Source organism: Arachis ipaensis, chromosome B3, assembly GCF_059453495.1.
Source record: "Arachis ipaensis isolate K30076 ecotype BB chromosome B3, ASM5945349v1, whole genome shotgun sequence".
In the NCBI taxonomy this organism is placed as follows: Eukaryota; Viridiplantae; Streptophyta; class Magnoliopsida; order Fabales; family Fabaceae; genus Arachis; species Arachis ipaensis.
Genome location: NC_142438.1, coordinates 49,480,095 through 49,499,138, shown reverse-complemented (window position 1 = coordinate 49,499,138; position 19,044 = coordinate 49,480,095). Strand labels below are relative to the sequence as shown.

Here is a 19,044-nt window from a genome sequence, read left to right as displayed (position 1 = left end):
TGTTTTAGATCTTTTAATAAAATTATTTTTAGAAATGAGCAAGTGAATTAAATTTTGTAGTATTTTTCTTATTAATAATGTTGACACAAGTAGAAAATGGTATAGACTCTTCAGAAATATAAATTTTAAATTCTCTTTAAACACACGAAATGATCATATGAGTGTAGTAATCATGTGAATATTAATTACTTATTTATTATATTTCAAAATGACCTCATTTTTTTACATATTTTTAATTACTTAAAATACTTTCCTCAGGCTAGAAGCTTGCCATGTTTTATTGATAAAAGATACAAGCATCAATATCATATAAAATGATTTTCAATTTTTCATATTCTATCATTTCAGTGATTGCAGATAATGAGTCAAAACTGTCCATCAAATTATTCACCCTTAAAGTTAAGGAAAACATAACTGCATTCTTTTTAAGAATGCTTTTCATTTTAGATTTTCTTTTTGTCAACTTTAATTATTCAGAAGACATATAATTTCAACTTTAGCACATTACCCACAAACTTAGTTCGTAATTTGCTATTTCCTAACTTGGTCGTCTTTAAATGTGTTATATGTTGCATGTAACTTTCCATAAACATTGCCAAGCAAAGACATAACTTCCTTTGTTTAATTCACACCTGAATTAACAATCCTATTGTTTAATACATCCAAGAACCATATTCCTATAAAAAAAAAAAATAAAAAAATACGTGGTTAAAAGAACAAAACAGTCCCAAAAAAGAAAAAAATTGTGGTAACTGTATAGAGTGTTTGCCTGTTTGGTCGCACTCTGATAATTTGCAGCTTCAGCGCTTCTTCTGATCTTCTCCTTCCCTATCTAGGGTTTTTGAAATCAATGGCCTCCTCTCCTCATTTTGATGATGTAAGACACTCCTTCTTTTCGAATTTTATTTTTTCTTTCCCCTTTCTATCTATGAATCTCGGCCCTCACTTCAATTTTCTCAAACGCAGCAAGACTTCGATTTTGAAGGCGGATTTTCCGGAACGCGTTCTGGTGAGAAGAGGCCCTCTCCCGATTATGACGACGAATATTACGATAATGACCCTTTCGCACCCAAGAAGGTAATCAAATATAATCCACTGACCACTATAGTTTAGTTTATTCTATGTGATTCTGCGTTACATGTTCTCTAATTAGAATGTTCTATGTGGAAAATGGAATACGTTCGTCAATTGTACATGACTCGTTGAAGGTTGGATATTTGTTTTCTAAAATTGTACTCTGTTCTGTTTGTTATTGGTTCAGGCAAAATCAAAGGCTGAAGAAGCTGCTTCTGGTGTAACCACTGGAATGATATTGTCTCTTCGTGAGAGGTATAACGAAATCTTAGTTGTACTGTGTTCAGGTTGCTGTGAGGATATAAATTGAGCCTAAACTTCTTTCTGTGGCTCTTTTTTTCTGGCAGTCTTCAAAACTGTAAGGAGACCCTTGCCACATGCCAAGTACGTCTTACTTTTATGAATTCAATTACTCAAAGTTGATATTCTCTTCTTGATCGAAGTGGACTGTAGTTTATAATAATGTTGGATTCATTAATGCTTCAGGAAAATGTAGCATAGATATGGGTACATAGTATGGTCATTTTGCACGAGGTAGGGTATGTATGTGTGTGTATATTATATAAAATGTAAAACAGTAAACAATAAAGTAATTGAAGCATATTATATGCAATTTTTATGATGTTGTAACTTCAAGTTTTTATCAAAGTATTAGGAAAGAAAGCAACATCGTAAGAGGAATAAGACTTGAAGAAATGAAGTAGTGTTTTATTTCATTTAAAAGTAAACCAAATAGTGTACTTGTCAAATTTTATGATTTGTAAGTACTAACTTAGATTTAGCCTTTTGGGTACATATGCTTGTTGTAGTGTTTGACCAACAATTATCAATTATTCGTGTGTACCTAGCAGAAATTGGCACTGGGTGCATAATCGTATGAGTAGGACAGGTATACTAAACATTAGGCATTTAGGATTACCTAGGTTTCATTGCTTCATGCTTCATGGTGAAAAGGTTCACGTTTATTATTTTGATCATTTGATAGTTGTGGGATATGGTGTCTAATGTTTGATTTGTAAATTCCCATAGCAGACTAGCAGAGATCCCTGACCATAATCTGTTCAAATTTTGTTCTTTTACTATTTTTTTTTTTTTAATTGTCATATCTTAGATTGAATTCTACCTTTTCCTTTTCTTAGAAACTTGATCAGATCATTCCATATTTCAGAATGAACTTGAGGCTGCAAAATCTGAAATTCTGAAGTGGCGCACAGCATTTCAGAATGAACCCTTCATACCTTCTGGGACCACTCCAGGTTAGTTTATACCTGGTGTTTTGCAGGTGACCTTTGTATTGTTATTCTAGATCTAGTTCTATTACTTCTTTGTTTCAAATATATTCCTGATCTCTTCTGTTATCTTTCTTCATTCAAGCACCCAAATTGGTGATTAACTATCTTCAAGCCCTGAAATCTTCTGAGGAGTCTTCAAAAGAGCAGGTTTGGAATTAAATCGTTCATTTTTTCCCTTAAAAATTATTCTTTATCCACTGATCAGGGTTCATTGATCCCTTTCACTGTTTCATTGATTATTAGCTTGAAAAAGCAAAGAAAAAGGAAGGTGCATTCTTTGTTACTTTTGCAAAACGAGAACAAGAAATAGCACAGTTGAAGGTAGGTAATATACTGAAAATAGGGTTCCGATGCTCTTTAACAGAAGTTTTTAACTTGTAAAATCTTAGATGATGACTTTCATACTGTCTTGATTGGCAGTTAAATATCATGTCTACACTGCTCAACATTGATTGACTTGTTCTTTATAAGTTAGGGCTCTGTTTTCATTCTTTTTATTGATAAGTGGCTGTTTGGAAAGGAAGGAGATACCCACTTCCTTTGAGAAAAATTTCATTGGAATTTGGAACTTTAGATTGGGGAGTGGTGCTTTTTTCTTTCTTTCTTTCTTATTTATTTATTTATTTATTTAAATGAGCTCTTCAATTGCCTAATTGGTTAATAATAGTTAGCTGTATGGAGAAGTCATTATACCCTAGAAATGTTATTTATGCTGGCAATAGAACTGGATAATGGATATACTCTCTATTTAGCAACTAGCATGAAGTAACAGCAAAAGGGTTGGGACGAACTGGGGTTGGGACGAACTGGTTGTAATATTAAAGTATTATGCCTTTGATGAGAAAGTAGAAAGTCCTTAAAGGATAAGAGGCCAGAAATTATCATGTATTGTGTAGGTGTATGAAGTGTTGAATTGCAATAAGAGCTTGAACTGATCCTATTGCTTGTTACGAATCCTGATCAGAAAGTTTAAAGCTACATGCACTTTAAAGATTTCGGGTTATGTAGTAAGACTTTATCTACTTTTAGAAAACTTTTCCCCCCACTAAAACGTATATGCCTGTCTAAACTTTTCCAGTCTGCTGTGCGGGATCTGAAAGCTCAACTCAAGCCAGCAACGATGCAGGTATTGTTTTATATAATATAATTTTTGCTATTGTGTGCTTTCATCAATATGGCTGTGTCTAAAGTCTTTCATGGTACATAGGAAAAGCTGCAATGTTTTAATTCCAAGTTATCCTGTTTGTAGTGGTTTATGTACTATTTTTGTTGTTCTGTTCATTTCTCCTTCAAACAGTGATATACCCAGGAGGTTTACACTTTATGACATGTATAAATTGTTCACTAGATCTTGTATATTAGCTGACAAGAAGGTTGCACTCAAGATAAATAACTATGTGCTAGTCTGCCTCTTTCTACTTATAAGTTTTATAGAATTATAGCAGCCCTGATAATCTGTTACTGGATCTGGGCATAGATCCTTCTGGATCATTACCCGATTACAGTTACTGGAACTTCAATAATAATTATAAAAAAAATGAGGAGTAATGTACTTGCATTGGATCTGATAAAAGTGGGTCTATTATACTTATACAACTCAATTTTCAATACTTTCTTCCTGCTTATTTATTTATTTTTATTAATTTATTTTTTGAGTTATTCATGATATGCTGCTTTCAAATAATTTTGGCTGCATCTTATTGCCTTCCATTTTGACTTAGTTATGCCCAAAGGTAGTCCTTGTTTCCATGATTTTAACTTTCAGGCAAGGAGGCTGTTACTAGATCCAGCTGTCCACGAAGAGTTTACTCGTTTGAAGGTTTGTTATTCAACTTGGTTATGAATTCTATTGAGTCAAGTTTGTTATTTTCAGAGATATAGAATCCAGGATGGATATTATGCCTAATGACTAGAGTCCTACTTGGAAAATGTTAGAGCAAGCTGTCTTGTTAGTTCTTTCTGGGAGAGTATCACCTTAGAGATATGGTGAAGAAACAACTTGTTATCCATTATGAGGAGAGAGGAATATTGTACTGTGTCTTATGTAGTGGTAGTTTTAGTCAGTTTTTACATTGGTGAATGGTGATTACTTCTTCAGTTGTTTCTTACATGGGTTCTCATTTGATCTTAGAATTTAGTCGAGGAGAAGGACAAAAAAGTGAAAGAGTTGCAAGATAACATTGCCGCAATCAATTTCACTCCCCAGAGCAAGATGGGAAAGATGCTTATGGCTAAATGCAAAACTTTGCAGGAGGAAAATGAGGAGATTGGGAACCAAGCGACTGACGCAAAGGTGATGCTATCTTATTTTCTTGATGCCTCTAACTGTCACTTCACCCCCCCCCCCCAACCACCAAAAACCCCAACCCCCATTTTTTTGTTGCATACATGAGATTCTTTACAACTGTTTCTATTATAGTTGTCATTGAGCTGATGACATAATAATTTATTATTTACTAGAGGTAATATTACTCATGCATTTACAATTGTACATAATTTATTCGTCATGGTTATTGCTGTGTCGATGGTGATGTTGGCATCTCCCCCTTCAATGTTTTGTTCTTGATTTCCAGATACAAGAGTTAGCAATGAAACTATCATTGCAGAAATACCAGAATGCCGAACTGAGAAGTCAATTCGAAGGTTAGCAGCTGGATGATTTCAAAAATAAAAGATTGTATGCTCTGGCATTTTAATCCTCTTTGACCCTTTTTAGGATGAATCTTAATCAGGTTTGCCTAAATTGGAGTTTTTGGGAATCAAAAGTTATGCTAATGTTAATCTACTATATTATCTCCATGCATTAGCAATTTATGTAATCTTAACCTCTAAACTTGACTACAGGGCTGCAGACACATATGGATGGACTGACAAACGACGTTGAAAGATCCAATGAAATGGTTTTTGCTTATCCCTACTTTCATACTTTCATGTTGTTTCAAAATATCAATGCACTGCATATTCTCCTCTGCATTATACACTATTTGCTTCAGAGTTTCTGACGGAGTAAACCATTTTTGTTTAGTCCACTTATACTTAAATCTCTATATGATTTAGATGAATACTGAATAGGGAATAAATAATATAATATACATTAATTTGGATGTACTATGTTGCTGGTCAAGAAAGATCTAGAACGGTCTCACTAAACATGGTGGAACTCAATGGGGTTATTTGATTTATATAACCGATTTCACCTAATCAAATAAGGCTTTATTGTTTTGTGTGTTGGTTCATAATGGGAGAATCTCCTCTTCCCCATATATTTGGACAAAGCCCAAAAATATATGATTATTTGAAATTTTCTTGTGCTGAATTTTTGTGGGATTATATATAAGGTGCTTAAGAGCTTAACCTAAATATTGAGTACATTGTACCAAAGAAAATCTTTGAGTACGCATAGCTTCAATGGGTTTTACTGCAGGTTTTGATGTTGCAAGAGAAATTAGAAGAGAAGGATGAAGAGATCCAACGGCTGAAAGATGAATTGCAAGAGAAAGGCTTCATGGATGAACGGACAACAGAAGCCGCATCTAAGAGAGATGACATTAATGCAATGCCTAGGGAAAATGCTGACTAATGTGCCACGTTAGCTTAACACGAAAAGTTTTTGTGGGAACGGTTTCTTCTCAAGAATTCAGTTCACTAATAGTTGTATATCGAATTGAATTCATCAATTTGCAAAGCAAAAGTGATTTTGGTGCTGCAACGTGTGGCATTAGAATCCTCGTTGATTCTGTCATTAGTTTGTGGTAGCATGGCCCGATCTAACTCACATTCGAACATTTTAGGGGTTAGTTTGGTACGATTTTACCGGGTCTATGGTCGGATGAGTTTCACAAATAGATTCGGTCATTATTTAGGGTCAGATTTGGGTCAAGGCGAATCCAGTTTCACCCGTTTCATGTGCATCTTACGGAAACTAAAAAAGTATATATATTTTAAATTAATTTTAATATTATGTTATTTTAATTATAAATTTAATGTTTTATTTTTAATCGCACTTATTGAATTAAAAAATAGATCAAAAAAGCATCAAATTAGAATTTCGGAAAAACTCTGCATACAAGCCATTAGGGCTTGTATGCTTTACAAGTTCATTAAGCAATAAAACAAAAAAACGTGCTGCTCCACATACGTTGTATACACGCGCTGCTCCACATACGTTGTATACACGCGCTGCTCCACATACGTTGTATACACGCGCTATATAAGATCCCGCGTATATTTAACTACCAAATTTAAAAGATTTGTTTCCTTCTTCGTTTTCGTTATTTTGAGATTTGGTTGTTCTTCTCGCGCGTCTTCCCTCCTTCTTCTCCATCGTTCTTTTTCTCTCCTTTTCTCACTGGTATGTTCTTCGTTTACGTTACTTTCCTCTCTCTCTGCAACTCGAGTTTCGTTTTCTATTTTGATTTGTTGTTTTCTGAAATCAAAGTTTGAACTCGTTTTAAAGAGAATGGATCATTCAACCTCAGATTGTCAGTTGAATCCAGGCGAAGTGGATTATGAATTTGAATCTAACGAAGTTCCTGAGGTTTGATTTACATAGGATTAGTATGAATTTTCTTTCAGTAATTTGTATAGCATTGTGTAGTTGAAAGTAACACGTTAACATGAATCTGTCGATTCAATGTATTAGTTGTGATTAATTATCTGGAATTTATAGCAGACGCTCGAGTGTAGATCAATTCCATTTTGGGTGTATTTTTGCTAGAAGTGTGGGTGTATTTACACTTTACTGGTTTTTTGTTATTTTAATTGAGTTGTTGTTGTTCAGGTGTATTATATCAGACATGATTGTGTGTGTTTTTAGTTGTTGACATGGTGTATTTTGCAGCCTGTGTATTTACAGTTTATGGCTTTAAAGGTCATTCTGTAGTTGAGTTGTTGCGGTTTGGGTGTATCATATTAGACATGATTGGGTGTATTTGAATCATATCTATGGGTGTATTCACAGTTTCTGACATGGTGTATTGTGCAGCCTCTCTCGGTTGTTGATGACGAGCTTGTTCCGAAGGTTGGAATGACCTTTACCACTCTTGAAGATGCTGAAAAATTTTACAGGAACTATGCCAAGGCTGCAGGTTTCTCTACAAGAGTTCGGTGCACAAATAGGAAGGGAAACGAGATTAAGAATCAACTGATTACATGTAGCAGAGAGGGAAAATGGAAATCTAAAATATCTCCGACCGAGAAGACCAATCCGACAGCCGGTTTAAACTGTCCTGCAAGAATTTATATACACACATTGAAGGATGTCGGTGCTTGGATCATTTCAAAGGTTGTGCTGGATCATTCACACCCCTGCTGTCCAAGTAAAGCAGAGATGCTCAAACAACACAGGGAACTAAGCATGTCCATTCGTCGTACAATAGAGAATAACGAGGAGGCCGGTATCAGACCAAGCAAAACCTACCAATCATTTGTTGCGGCTGCCGGGGGTCACCGCGAGTTAAATTTTATCGAAAAAGACGTGAGGAATTACATTACCAGGGAAGTACAGAATGTTTCCGAACAAGAAGATGCAAAGGAATTCAGGAAATACTTCTTAAGAATGAAAGAGAAGAATCCGAATTTCTTTTTTAAGCTCGAACTCGAGGAGGATCAATCGATTAAGCTGGCTTTTTGGGCCGATGCAAGAAGCAGAGCTGCCTTTGAGTATTTCGGAGACGTCATTTCATTCGACACCACCTACAATACAAACAGGTAACAAACTGCACCTGTTTATGATGCTAAATTAATTTATTTTTACGAATCCGCAGCAGAGGTGTATATTGGCTATTTCATTGGGTGTATACGAAGCATTTGTTAGGGTGTACCTAATGATTTTGTATTCTGGACTATGGTAATTTGTTTCAGGTATAATTTGGTCTGTGGTTCTTTTGTCGGGGTGAATCACCACGGTCAGTCAACACTTCTCGGATGCTCTTTGATGAAGAACGAAGAAATTGAATCATTCAAATGGTTATTTCAATGCTGGCTTCGTTGCATAGGAGGAAACGCTCCGAAAGGGTTTCTAACCGATCAGTGCGAATCAATGAAAAGGGCTTTAGAGGCCTGTATGCCAACAACAGTTCACCGTTGGTGTATTTGGCACATCATGAAGAAGATTCCAAGCAAATTAAACTGGTACAAGGGAAATGCCGATATTGAACAAGAAATGAGCCAAGTTGTTTGGAACTCTCTTAGCAAAGACTCATTCGATAGGAATTGGAATGATTTTCTGCTGAATTTTGGTCTTGCGGACAACAAGTGGCTTTCAGGTAATGTCTTTTTAAAATCTTTAGCAGAGGTGTAAATTGCATGTCCCCTCGGGTGTATTTATAGTCTGTGTTTGGGTGTATTATGCAGATCTGTACGAAGACCGTCACATATGGGTTCCTATCTATCTGGATCACCACTTCTGGGCAGGGATGAGAAGCACACAAAGGAGCGAGAGCATGCATTCATTTTTTAACAAGTATATCACCCGGAACAGCTCGCTTATTCAGTTCGTCAAACAATACGATAATTGCCTCGGAAGCAGGGAGCAAGCAGAGAGAGAATCAGATGCTGCAGATTTTCATACGGTCATACCGTGTGCAACCAAATCCTCCATTGAAGCTCAGTTTCAAGATGCGTACACTCATGCAAAGTTTAGGGAAGTCCAAGCGCAATTCAGAGGAAAGGCGAATTGCATCACCAGATTAAAGAATTTCGCTCTAGGCTATTCAGTATACGAAGTCGGAGAACAAGTTTCCAGCTCAATATTCAACAAGTTCGTGGTTACTTACGACTCAGTTGCAGCCGAGGTAAAATGCCAATGCTTATTATTCGAGTCGAGAGGGATACTGTGCCGTCACGCACTAAGCGTGTTAAGCTTCGAACAAGTAAGCCAAGTGTCACCTAGATATGTACTGGAACGATGGAGCAAGAAGGTAAAGAGGCGACACACACACATCAAGAGCAGCCACGACGAGCCACTGATGGAGCCAAGAAGTAAGAGGTTCGACCAATTGGTTTTTCGTTCGCAAAATATTTGCGAATTTGCATCCGAATCGGAGGAGCTGACTGCAATTCTACACCGTGCGTACGATAACGTCATGGCCGAGATGGAATCATTAAAAGCCAAAAGGAAGGGGACATCTTCTTTATCCCACGAAGACGCCAATTTGGAATCCGTTAACGAGCTTCAAAGCCCGCCAAGGATTCGAACAAGAGGACGTCCAAAAAATAGGCTAGGTTCAAAGTTGGACAAACAGATCGCAAATGCCACAAAGAAGAAGAAGACGAAAGTTTTAAGCGAGGTAAAAGTAATGTTCTTTAAATTTGTGGCGATTGAGTTAATTTTTCTCGTTAATAGTTTAGCTAATGTGTGAGTATTATATTCAGATAAACCTGTTTGATGCTACATCAGCGGTGCATTCAAATTCCAGCCAATATCAAGGACACGTTATGAATTATCAGTTCAGGGTACTAGCAGCAGGGGATAACTCTTTGGGTGTATAGTTTTAGAGAATATGGGTGTAAAATCACTGTTCTTTTGGGTGTATTTTTGTTCATTGGCAATTTACATATAGATACATATATAGATACATATAGAACAAAAGCTGTAAAAATTTGCAGGTTATGGGTTTATATTTGATTTGATGTTTTTCTTCATATTTTAGTACTTGGAATTCATACATTTTGAATACAGCACAGACAGGTTGGGTGTATATTTTATGCAATCTTGGGTGTATTATTAGACCTGCGTTGGGTGTAACAGTTTATAATTTGCGTTTATATATGCCTTGATTTTTTCCTTCATATTTTACCACCTGTAATACAGCTTTTGAATACAGCACAGACAGTTTAATAGCACAGATAGTTTAACTATGGAAAAAAATATACATGGAATAGAAGTTGTTGATAAATGGCAAATATTTACAGCATTTGTTCAATTTACAAATATTTACGCAGTTTCTATATCAGCAGAATTTATCTGACAAAACGGACTCAATAATACAGAGGATGGTTTCGACAGCCTTATAGCATTACTCTCTCTAATTGCCCGATCTCTCTCTTTATTCATCTCACTGAATAGTATCCGCGAAGCATACTCCACTCTATAGTGGTCCACCTCCTCTTACAATTAAAAAGTATATTCTGTTTAAACAGCAATATTAATTCAGTAAAGTAATACAGAGTTATATAGTTCTAAAGACAGTTACCTGTGGCCAATTATCCCATTCATACTTCCCCTTTTTAATGTTTTCCGGCTCAATTAACTCCATCCACTTCATAACGTAGATAGCGCAGTCATAGCTGAAAACGAAGAAAATAAATTACAAATCTCATTTACGAAAGTTTAATGTTCAGAGTCACAAATTTATACCTTGATTTTTGGCCTGATATTTTAACATATGATGATTTAATTTCCTTCTCCTTCTTGCCTTTCTTCAGAGGTTTCCCGCCGGCATATGTTATCAATCTTGAAAATACATATCCCTTAAATACCAAAACAAATTAGTAATAAACCCGAATGAATGCACAAGATACACCCAACTGAATGGACAATATACACCCAACACAACTAACGAAATAGACCTAAATATTAAAGTAAAGAAGACAGAGGCAACTTACAGTGAATTTATTAACCTTCTTTCTCTCTTCGCCGGGAGCTTTTTTGTGTAGCGGGTCAAGTATATGACATCTCTGCTTTATTGTATCTATCAGCCATAACCACCAATGCCCCGAGTAGCAAACAGGTACAAAAATCTGAAGGATTGCCACATTTCAACAGTGTGTTTTTTTATTTGGCATATAAGTAAAGAAGTGTACTAACAAATTTAGCAAATGAAACTTACATATGGATGCGAAGTTAATTTTTTTGCATCTATGAAGGGAATAAAACTCGGGTAGTCTTCCACCCTGAATTTCTTATTCGTTTTCGGTGATATGAATTCCCCGTTTGGGTGATCTGAAAGTGCCATGTTCTGCAAGAATTGCGAAACAAGAAATAAAATACACCCAAGTGAATACTTTAAATACACCCAAATGACTACACAACTTACACCCAATTGAACGTAAAAAATACACCCAAATCAATACAGAAAATACACCCAAAGTTCGTAGAAGTAACACTTACCACAATATCGGGGGGGGGGGAGGGAGACAGTATATTTGTTTTTGAAACCTCTTTTCATTTTTCTAGTTGAGGATGAGGCAGATGGCAGATACAATTTAGAAATATATGCCGAAATCAATTTTACATTAATAAACATTGCAGTTGACTTTGGTGTAAAAACATTAATGTTATTCTAATATTACCCCAGATTCTATATCACTTTTTGCCTGGAGGGATGCAAGGTGCATTCTAATCAAAATGTATTCATCTTGGGCAATTAGAGTGCACATCTGCTCATACTCGTTAGTATTGCCATTTGCGTCTTCCTTCAGTCGCGTCCCCCAGATGTAGCACTTTTGTTTCATATCATCCGTAATCTGATTTATTCCCCCAGGAGTTTCAAACTTCGCAGAACTCCCCCCCCCCAGTCTCCCTTTGAATTTGTGGACTTTTGTTTTTTCCCTTCGCCGCACTGCTTGCTATTTTTTGGACCAAATCGTCTAATTGTTCTATCAAATTTGCAGCTTCTGGAGATTTTGCCCTTTCTGTCTCCTGCGTTAACGCTCCGTCCTGGCTTGAATCAGTCAATCCAAGGCTGAATGATGGCACTCCTGGATCTGTTTTAGGAACATAGGATGCTGTCCGTGCCATCATCAACAGGGCAGCAGCGTCTTCTGCGGCTGGATGACTGCGTCATCATGTATAAGAATAAGAATAAGAATATACGGATGATAAGCAAAGATTGATTTTAGTCTGATGAACTTACATTTTAGTTGGAGCTGGGGGAAGCGTGGGTGTGGTCTCTTGAAGTTGTTTGGGGGTTTCAGGAGTGTTGCACAGTTCCAAAAAATTAATCATGGCGTAGAAAAAACTAATCAGGAACAATATACACCCAAACTATTAGCAAATTTACACCCAAACTCTAAACAAATATACACCCAATACTATTTCTTACGTTTTTGTAGTCCCTTCAATTTGTAGCATAGGGGTTGGTTCAAAATCTGTCTCAGTGGTTGTTTGGGATGCCGGCACAAAAACCTTAATCGGGACTCTAAACAAGAAGAAAAAAGAAGGGTTAACAACGCCTTTGAAAATAATAAGGTTATAAGGTTGAAATATTCTTGGAAAACTCACATTGCAAGCGCATCCAACGGTGTCTGTTCCCTCACAACCATCATATTCGAATCAGCGGGACTCAACCTAAAATACACCCAAAGAAAGTCAAAAAATACACCCGAACAATTCAAAAAGAGGACAGGCTTTGTTTTTTTGAGAACTTACATACTTGTAGTTTTTGCTTTTTTTCCTGCCTTTTTTTTCTTGAATAAAATAATAAAGGGCTTTTTTTTCTAAAAAAATATATATAGAATTAGAAGTATAAGTTAATAGAAGAATAAAAGTAACGGTTATCTGAAAGAGAAATTATATGCTCTCTGACGGCTGGTTTACACTACTCTGTTCTGTGCGTCCTTGAGAGGAAGGATCATCACTTCCCAAGTTCACAGCCGGTATTCTAAAACAGATTTCATGTTATTCAGACAAAATAAGATACAGGTATAAAATACACTCAAATGAATGCACAAGATACAACCAACCGAATGGACAATATACACCCAACACAAAAAACGAAATATCCCAACTTAATAAACAACATACACCCAACTTGATCAATACAATACACCCAAATGGTTCCACAAAATACACCCAAATCATGATAACAAGATTTTATTAAATAAAGCTTCTTACGTTTCAGAGGACACATAGTGACCTTCTGTCAATCGCAGGTCTGCTTGGTTCTCCCTGCGAAACAAGAAACAATTATTAGCAAACAAAACACACCAAAATCTGAAATAGACACCCCACCAAGACATACCCCTCTACAGCAGATTTATCAACGTTTTTCCTTAGCCATTCTTCTAGTTCGTCACTTGATATTTCATATCTCTCACTACATTCATAAAAGAAGATGTTAACAAAAATAATTACAATGATAGACGGTAATATAGCTTACGAGGTACTGTACCCATCAAAGTATTGATCTTCTTCAGGAGGTGAATCCTCCACAACAACTTTTTTCTTTTTTGGTTGTGTTCTGGGTGGAAAAAAAAGAGTACCAATCAGAAATAAAAAATTAATTTTATCACAGAATATTATCCAAAGAAGTGCTTACTTTTTTGGTGATGTTTTTGTCTTTTTCTTTTTCTTTTCCTTCTCCACCAGTGATGATTCTTCGCTCCTATAAGTTAATAAGAGACACTTCAGTTAATACACGAAATCTTTATAATGAAGCCAAAAGAAAGGAGTAATAATTTCAGGACATTACTCATCACTTGATTCAGATTTAGATTCTGAATCAGAATCTGACTCCTCTTGACTCTTCTTTCTTTTTCTGGAGTCCATTCTGGAAGGCAAACAATCATTATTTAGAACATACTAAAAAATACACCCAAATGAATGCACAAGATACACCCAACTGAATATACAATATACACCCAACGCAGCAAACGAAACACACCCAGCTTAATAAACTACATACACCCAATGTGATCAACAAAATACACCCATCTCGAAAAAGAAATTACACCCAAGTATGGTACTTACTTTTTTCCCTTTTTGCTGCGGTGTTTTCTTCCTGAATCCTCTGAGTCTTCTTGAGTCTCAGATTCAGAGGTAGAAGTGTCACTGTCAGTAGTTGTTTCTGTCTCCGAAGACGATGTTGAACTCGCCTTCCTTTTTTTGTTTTTTTGATTTCTTGTTTTTTTTTTCTTTTTTTCTTTTTTTTCATTTTTTCTCTTGCTCTTGTCTCCGCCATCTTCACAATTCCCTGAAACATTAGATATTTTAGCTAGCAGCATTCAGGTAAATAAAATACAACCAACATATTGTGTTTACTTACCAAAATTTCCTCTCTTTCTGCAGTCATTCTTTCCACCAACTGCTCCTTAGTCCAGTTGGCAATCCAGGGCTTTGGTGGTCTTTCAGCCCTCTTCTTGCCTTTGTTTTTTGAAAGATGAAAGTAAATTATCATCAGGGCGACGAGGTAGCCATCAATTACCTTCTTCTTTTTCTCCTTGTAGTCTGTGATGCCCTTGACCATGAAGGTCAAAACATGCCCCCCCCCCCCAGTTTCTCTCCGATATGCCGTCCATCTTAAAAATTGGGGCCAAGTGCACAGGCGATATTTTGTTTATCGTTGTTGTCAAAAGGAACGCCATATGTATATAGAGGATGAATATCCTCTTGAACATCAGGCGTTCCTCTTCGTTGCCAACGCCGATTTCCATCATCTCATCGGTAAGACTTTTGAGGGTCTTACCCTGGAATCTTCTAAAAATTATTTTGTCATCATTAGAAAGTTTCTTATACTCAACTTTCTCAGGAAATAGATCTCCTACAAAAAGGAAAACAAAAAAGTATCCAAGTCGGTTCAAATACACCCAATCATCAACTTAAATACACCCAAGCATCAACTTAATATACACCTATAATTTTAAGCTAGTTACCTGTTGCATTGATGCCAAGCGCATCACCTATTATTTTTGGTGTTATTTTGAAAGAACCATATCCTGTTTTCAGTCTGTTCTCCCCAAGTTTGAAGTTGTTTGCCAGCTCCCTTAACAGTTGGTGATCCACCCTTAGTGGTGGGATGTGCATCAACCCACCGAATCCGAGATCCCTCACAATCGCCTTCTTCTCCTCACTCATGTTTCTGAATTTATCACTTAGGAGATGTGTGGCACACTTAAGGTCTTTTGTTTGGTTTCTTGCTGCCATTCTCTCTGAAACAAAAAATACACCCAAAGATATCAGTAAGATACACCCATATATATGAGTCAGATACACCCATTAATAACAGTAAGATACACCCATTGATAATAGTAAGATACACCCATATATATGAGTCAGATACACCCATTAATAACAGTAAGATACACCCATTGATAACAGTGAGATACACCCATAGATATGATTCAGATACATCCATATATATATCAATCAGATATCACTCAAACATGCTTCAATATCAAGCAACATTACAATGTCAAGCAGTATACACCCCCCAATCTACGGAATATACCCCCAAAAATCAGTTACCAAAAGATCTAGAACAACAAGAATAACAGGAGAACTTAGAACAACAACGTAGAAGAATAGTGTAACAAAGAAGCAAGAATAACAGTAAACCCTAGAACAACGACGTAGAAGAAAAGTAAAACCTAGTTCGTAATGAACTTACCTTGAGTATTGTTGCTTTGTTTTCTCTTCAGATTCTTGATGGAGAGTTTGATGGTGTTTTGATGGAGGTTTCGAAGGTTAGCGACGACTTGTATATTTTGAACTTCGATTTTCGCTCAAAAATGAAAGCGTTGCCTTGTTTTCGAATCGCTTTGAGAAGTGGAAGAAGTGGAAGAAGTGGAAGAGTCTGCCATTACTCGTAGGATACGTAACCGTTTGAGTGTTGAGCGCGTGAAGTTGACGCTCCATGTAATCCCTCTTCATGTGCGTGAGTTGTATTTGGGCTGGGCCAACTTGTAAGCTTGTAAGCTTGTATGTGTAGCAGGCCCATTAGAATTTATAGATAAATTTAAGTTCAAATATGAATATCAATTTTTTGATAATAAATTTTTTTTATAAATAAGTTTTTTTATAAATTATTATTAAACTTTTAAAAGTTTGATTTTCATCCGATTTAGTTTTGGTATAATTATAGCCTAAAAATATTTAGATTTTATCAGATTTAGGATCAGATTAGAGTCTAAAAAAAATTCGATGTATATTTATAATCATATTGTGATAAAGATGAATGACCACGTATATCTTAGGTGGCTATCTTTCTCAATGCTGAAGGAATCTTTTTCAAGACAAAATCCAATTAAATGAGAGTTGAAAATGAAGTTGTATAAATAGAGATAGTATGGCATGTGTATTTGACACACTCAGGAATAAAAGCAAATACTTCCTCTCTCTTTCTTTCTTATAAAGCACTTCTTTACTTTCTTCTTTCATATACTACTAATATAATATTAATATATTATCTTTATAGTAGTATAATAGTGTTGGTAAATACTAATAATAATATTTTCTATTTATACTTTTATTTTATTACTTTTTCCTTATTTATTTTACAACACGTTATCAGCACGAAGCTCTAACGATATTTTAGGAAGACTTCAGATAACAAATTTTTATTATGTTGAAGCTCTCTCATCTTGAATTCAATGCTCTTGATATATCTGGAAATAATTATTTATCATGAATATTAGATGCTGAAATCCATCTTGATTCAATGGATCTTGAAGATACCATTAAGGCTGAAAAATAATGCATCCCAGAAGGATAAAGCCAATGCCATGATTTTTCTTCATCGTCATCTTGACGTATGATTGAAAAATGAATATTCCACATTAAAAGATCCTACAGATCTGTGGAAAGACCTTGAAGAAAGGTATAATCATGTGATACTTCCTCAAGCCCGATATGTTAGAGAAAACTTTCTCGACCTTCCATGCCTCGAATGTGCTCCTGCAGTAGCAATCGAGAAAAATGATTTAAAAAATATTCTAAGCTAATTTCTTGCTTTCTTGTTGCTGAACGCAACAATGAGTTGCTCTTGAGAAATCATGAAGCGCACCCAGCTGGCGCCGTCCCATTTCCTGAAGCAAATGCGGCAAATTATAACCCAAAAGAGGTAAATGGCAAGGCTTTGGTAGCAAGAAAAATTATGGAAGAAAAAGAAATTATGTTCACAAGAAAGAATATCACCGGAAGTGGAATAAAGAAAGAAATAATGGGCAAAGTAAATCAATTGAGGATAAATGCTTTCGTTGTGGTGGAAAGGGCCATTGGTCACGTACTTGTCGTACCCCAAGGCACCTAATTGATCTTTATCAAGCATCCTTGAAAATGGATGACAAAGGAAAGGAAACAATTTTTGTTTCAAATTATAAAAATTCTACCACTCATTATGATGTATCTGATTTCTTTGAGAATTTTGAAGGAAATATTGGCCATTTGATCAATGACGGAATAGTTTAATATGTGTGTTGTTAAGTATTCATATGAATAATTTTTACTGTGCATGTACTTTTACTCATTTTATTATTATCAAGAAAAATGGCAAGGACATATTCTGAAGATATTTGCCTTGGAGATAGTGTAAGTTCGCACACTATTCTTAAAAGTACTATATATTTTACCCATCTTGTGCCAAAAGAAGAATATGTTAATACTATTATTGGCTCAGGCAATTTGATAGAAGGCTCCGGAAGAGTTATAATTTTGTTTCCTGGAGGAACAAAATTTATAATAAATAATGCACTATTATCTACAAAGTCTCTAAGAAACTTGTTAAGTTTCAAAGATATTCGCCGAAATGGATATCATATTGAGATAATGAATGAGGGAAATCATGAGTATTTATGTATTACAACTCATGATTTAAATAAAAAGGTTATATTAGAAAAGTTACCCTCACTTTCATCTGGATTGTATTTTACCAAGATTAGTGCAATTGAATCACATGCCATTGTAAACCAGAAGTTTACTAGTCCAAATGAATTCATAACTTGGCATGATAGATTGGGTCATCCGGGAACAACCATGATGAGGAGAATTATTGAAAACTCATGGACATTCACTAAAGAACCAGAAGATTCTTAAATCTAGTGAATTTTGTTGTGCTGCATGTTCTCAAGGGAAGTTAATTTTAAGGCCATCACCAGTAAAGATTGGATTTGAGTCCCCTGAATTCCTAGAAAGGATTCAAGGTGATATATGTGGATCTATTCATCCACCATGTGAATCTTTTAGATATTTTATGGTCTTGATAGACGCATCTTCGAGATGGTCATATGTGTGCTTATTATCTTCTCGCAACCTGGAGTTTGCGAGATTACTGGCTCAAATTATTCGATTAAAAGCACAATTTCCAGAAAATCCAATCAAAGCAATTCGTCTTGATAATGCTTGTGAATTTACTTCCCAAACTTTTGATGCTTATTATATGGCTAATGGAATAAGTGTTGAACATCCAGTAGCTTATGTTCACACACAAAATGAGTTAGCAGAATCACTTATTAAATGCCTCCAATTGATTGCTAGACCTTTGCTTATGAGAACAAATCTCCCAACCTCGGTGTAGGGGCATGCTGTTTTACATTCCGCAACACTTATTCGTTTGAGGCCAACGAGTTACCATCAGTTCTCTCCTATGCAACTAACTTTTGGCCAGCAGCCAAATGTTTCCCATTTAAGAATATTTGGGTGTGCGATATATGTTCCTATTGCACCACCTAATCGCACCAAAATGAGACCCCAAAGGAAATTGGGGATATATATTGGATATGATTCTCCCTCTATAGTAAGGTATCTTGAGATACAAACGGGAGATGTATTTAAAGCCTGGTTTGCAGATTGTCATTTTGATAAATCAAAATTTCCAACATTAGGGAGAGAGAATAAGCTTCCTGAAAAGGAACTTAATTGGAATGCATCATCGTTGATGCATTTAGATCCTCGATCAGGGCAATGTGAACTAGAAGTTCAAAAGATTATACATTTGCAAAGAATAGCAAATGAATTGCCTGA

At 35.7% G+C, this 19,044-nt stretch overlaps 2 protein-coding genes across 2 annotated transcripts; one reads left to right on the top strand and one right to left on the bottom strand.

Moving 5' to 3' along the window:
* Window positions 1-584: 584 nt before the first annotated feature.
* Window positions 585-6,232, top strand: LOC107630479 (FKBP12-interacting protein of 37 kDa). The gene is made up of 13 exons (XM_016333626.2): window positions 585-877; window positions 967-1,077; window positions 1,262-1,329; window positions 1,422-1,458; window positions 2,243-2,330; window positions 2,449-2,513; window positions 2,610-2,687; window positions 3,445-3,492; window positions 4,132-4,185; window positions 4,498-4,659; window positions 4,940-5,009; window positions 5,211-5,266; window positions 5,791-6,232. The coding sequence occupies exons 1-13, from the start codon at window positions 851-853 to the stop codon at window positions 5,944-5,946; spliced, it is 1,020 nt and encodes a 339-aa protein (XP_016189112.2). The 5' UTR covers window positions 585-850; the 3' UTR covers window positions 5,947-6,232.
* A 5,987-nt stretch (window positions 6,233-12,219) lies between these two features.
* Window positions 12,220-13,857, bottom strand: LOC110269679 (uncharacterized). The gene is made up of 10 exons (XM_088506568.1): window positions 13,781-13,857; window positions 13,628-13,693; window positions 13,481-13,549; window positions 13,331-13,405; window positions 13,204-13,257; window positions 12,884-12,970; window positions 12,714-12,806; window positions 12,592-12,657; window positions 12,413-12,508; window positions 12,220-12,289 (listed from the first exon to the last, which is right to left on the bottom strand). The coding sequence occupies exons 1-10, from the start codon at window positions 13,855-13,857 to the stop codon at window positions 12,220-12,222; spliced, it is 753 nt and encodes a 250-aa protein (XP_088362694.1).
* Window positions 13,858-19,044: the final 5,187 nt, after the last annotated feature.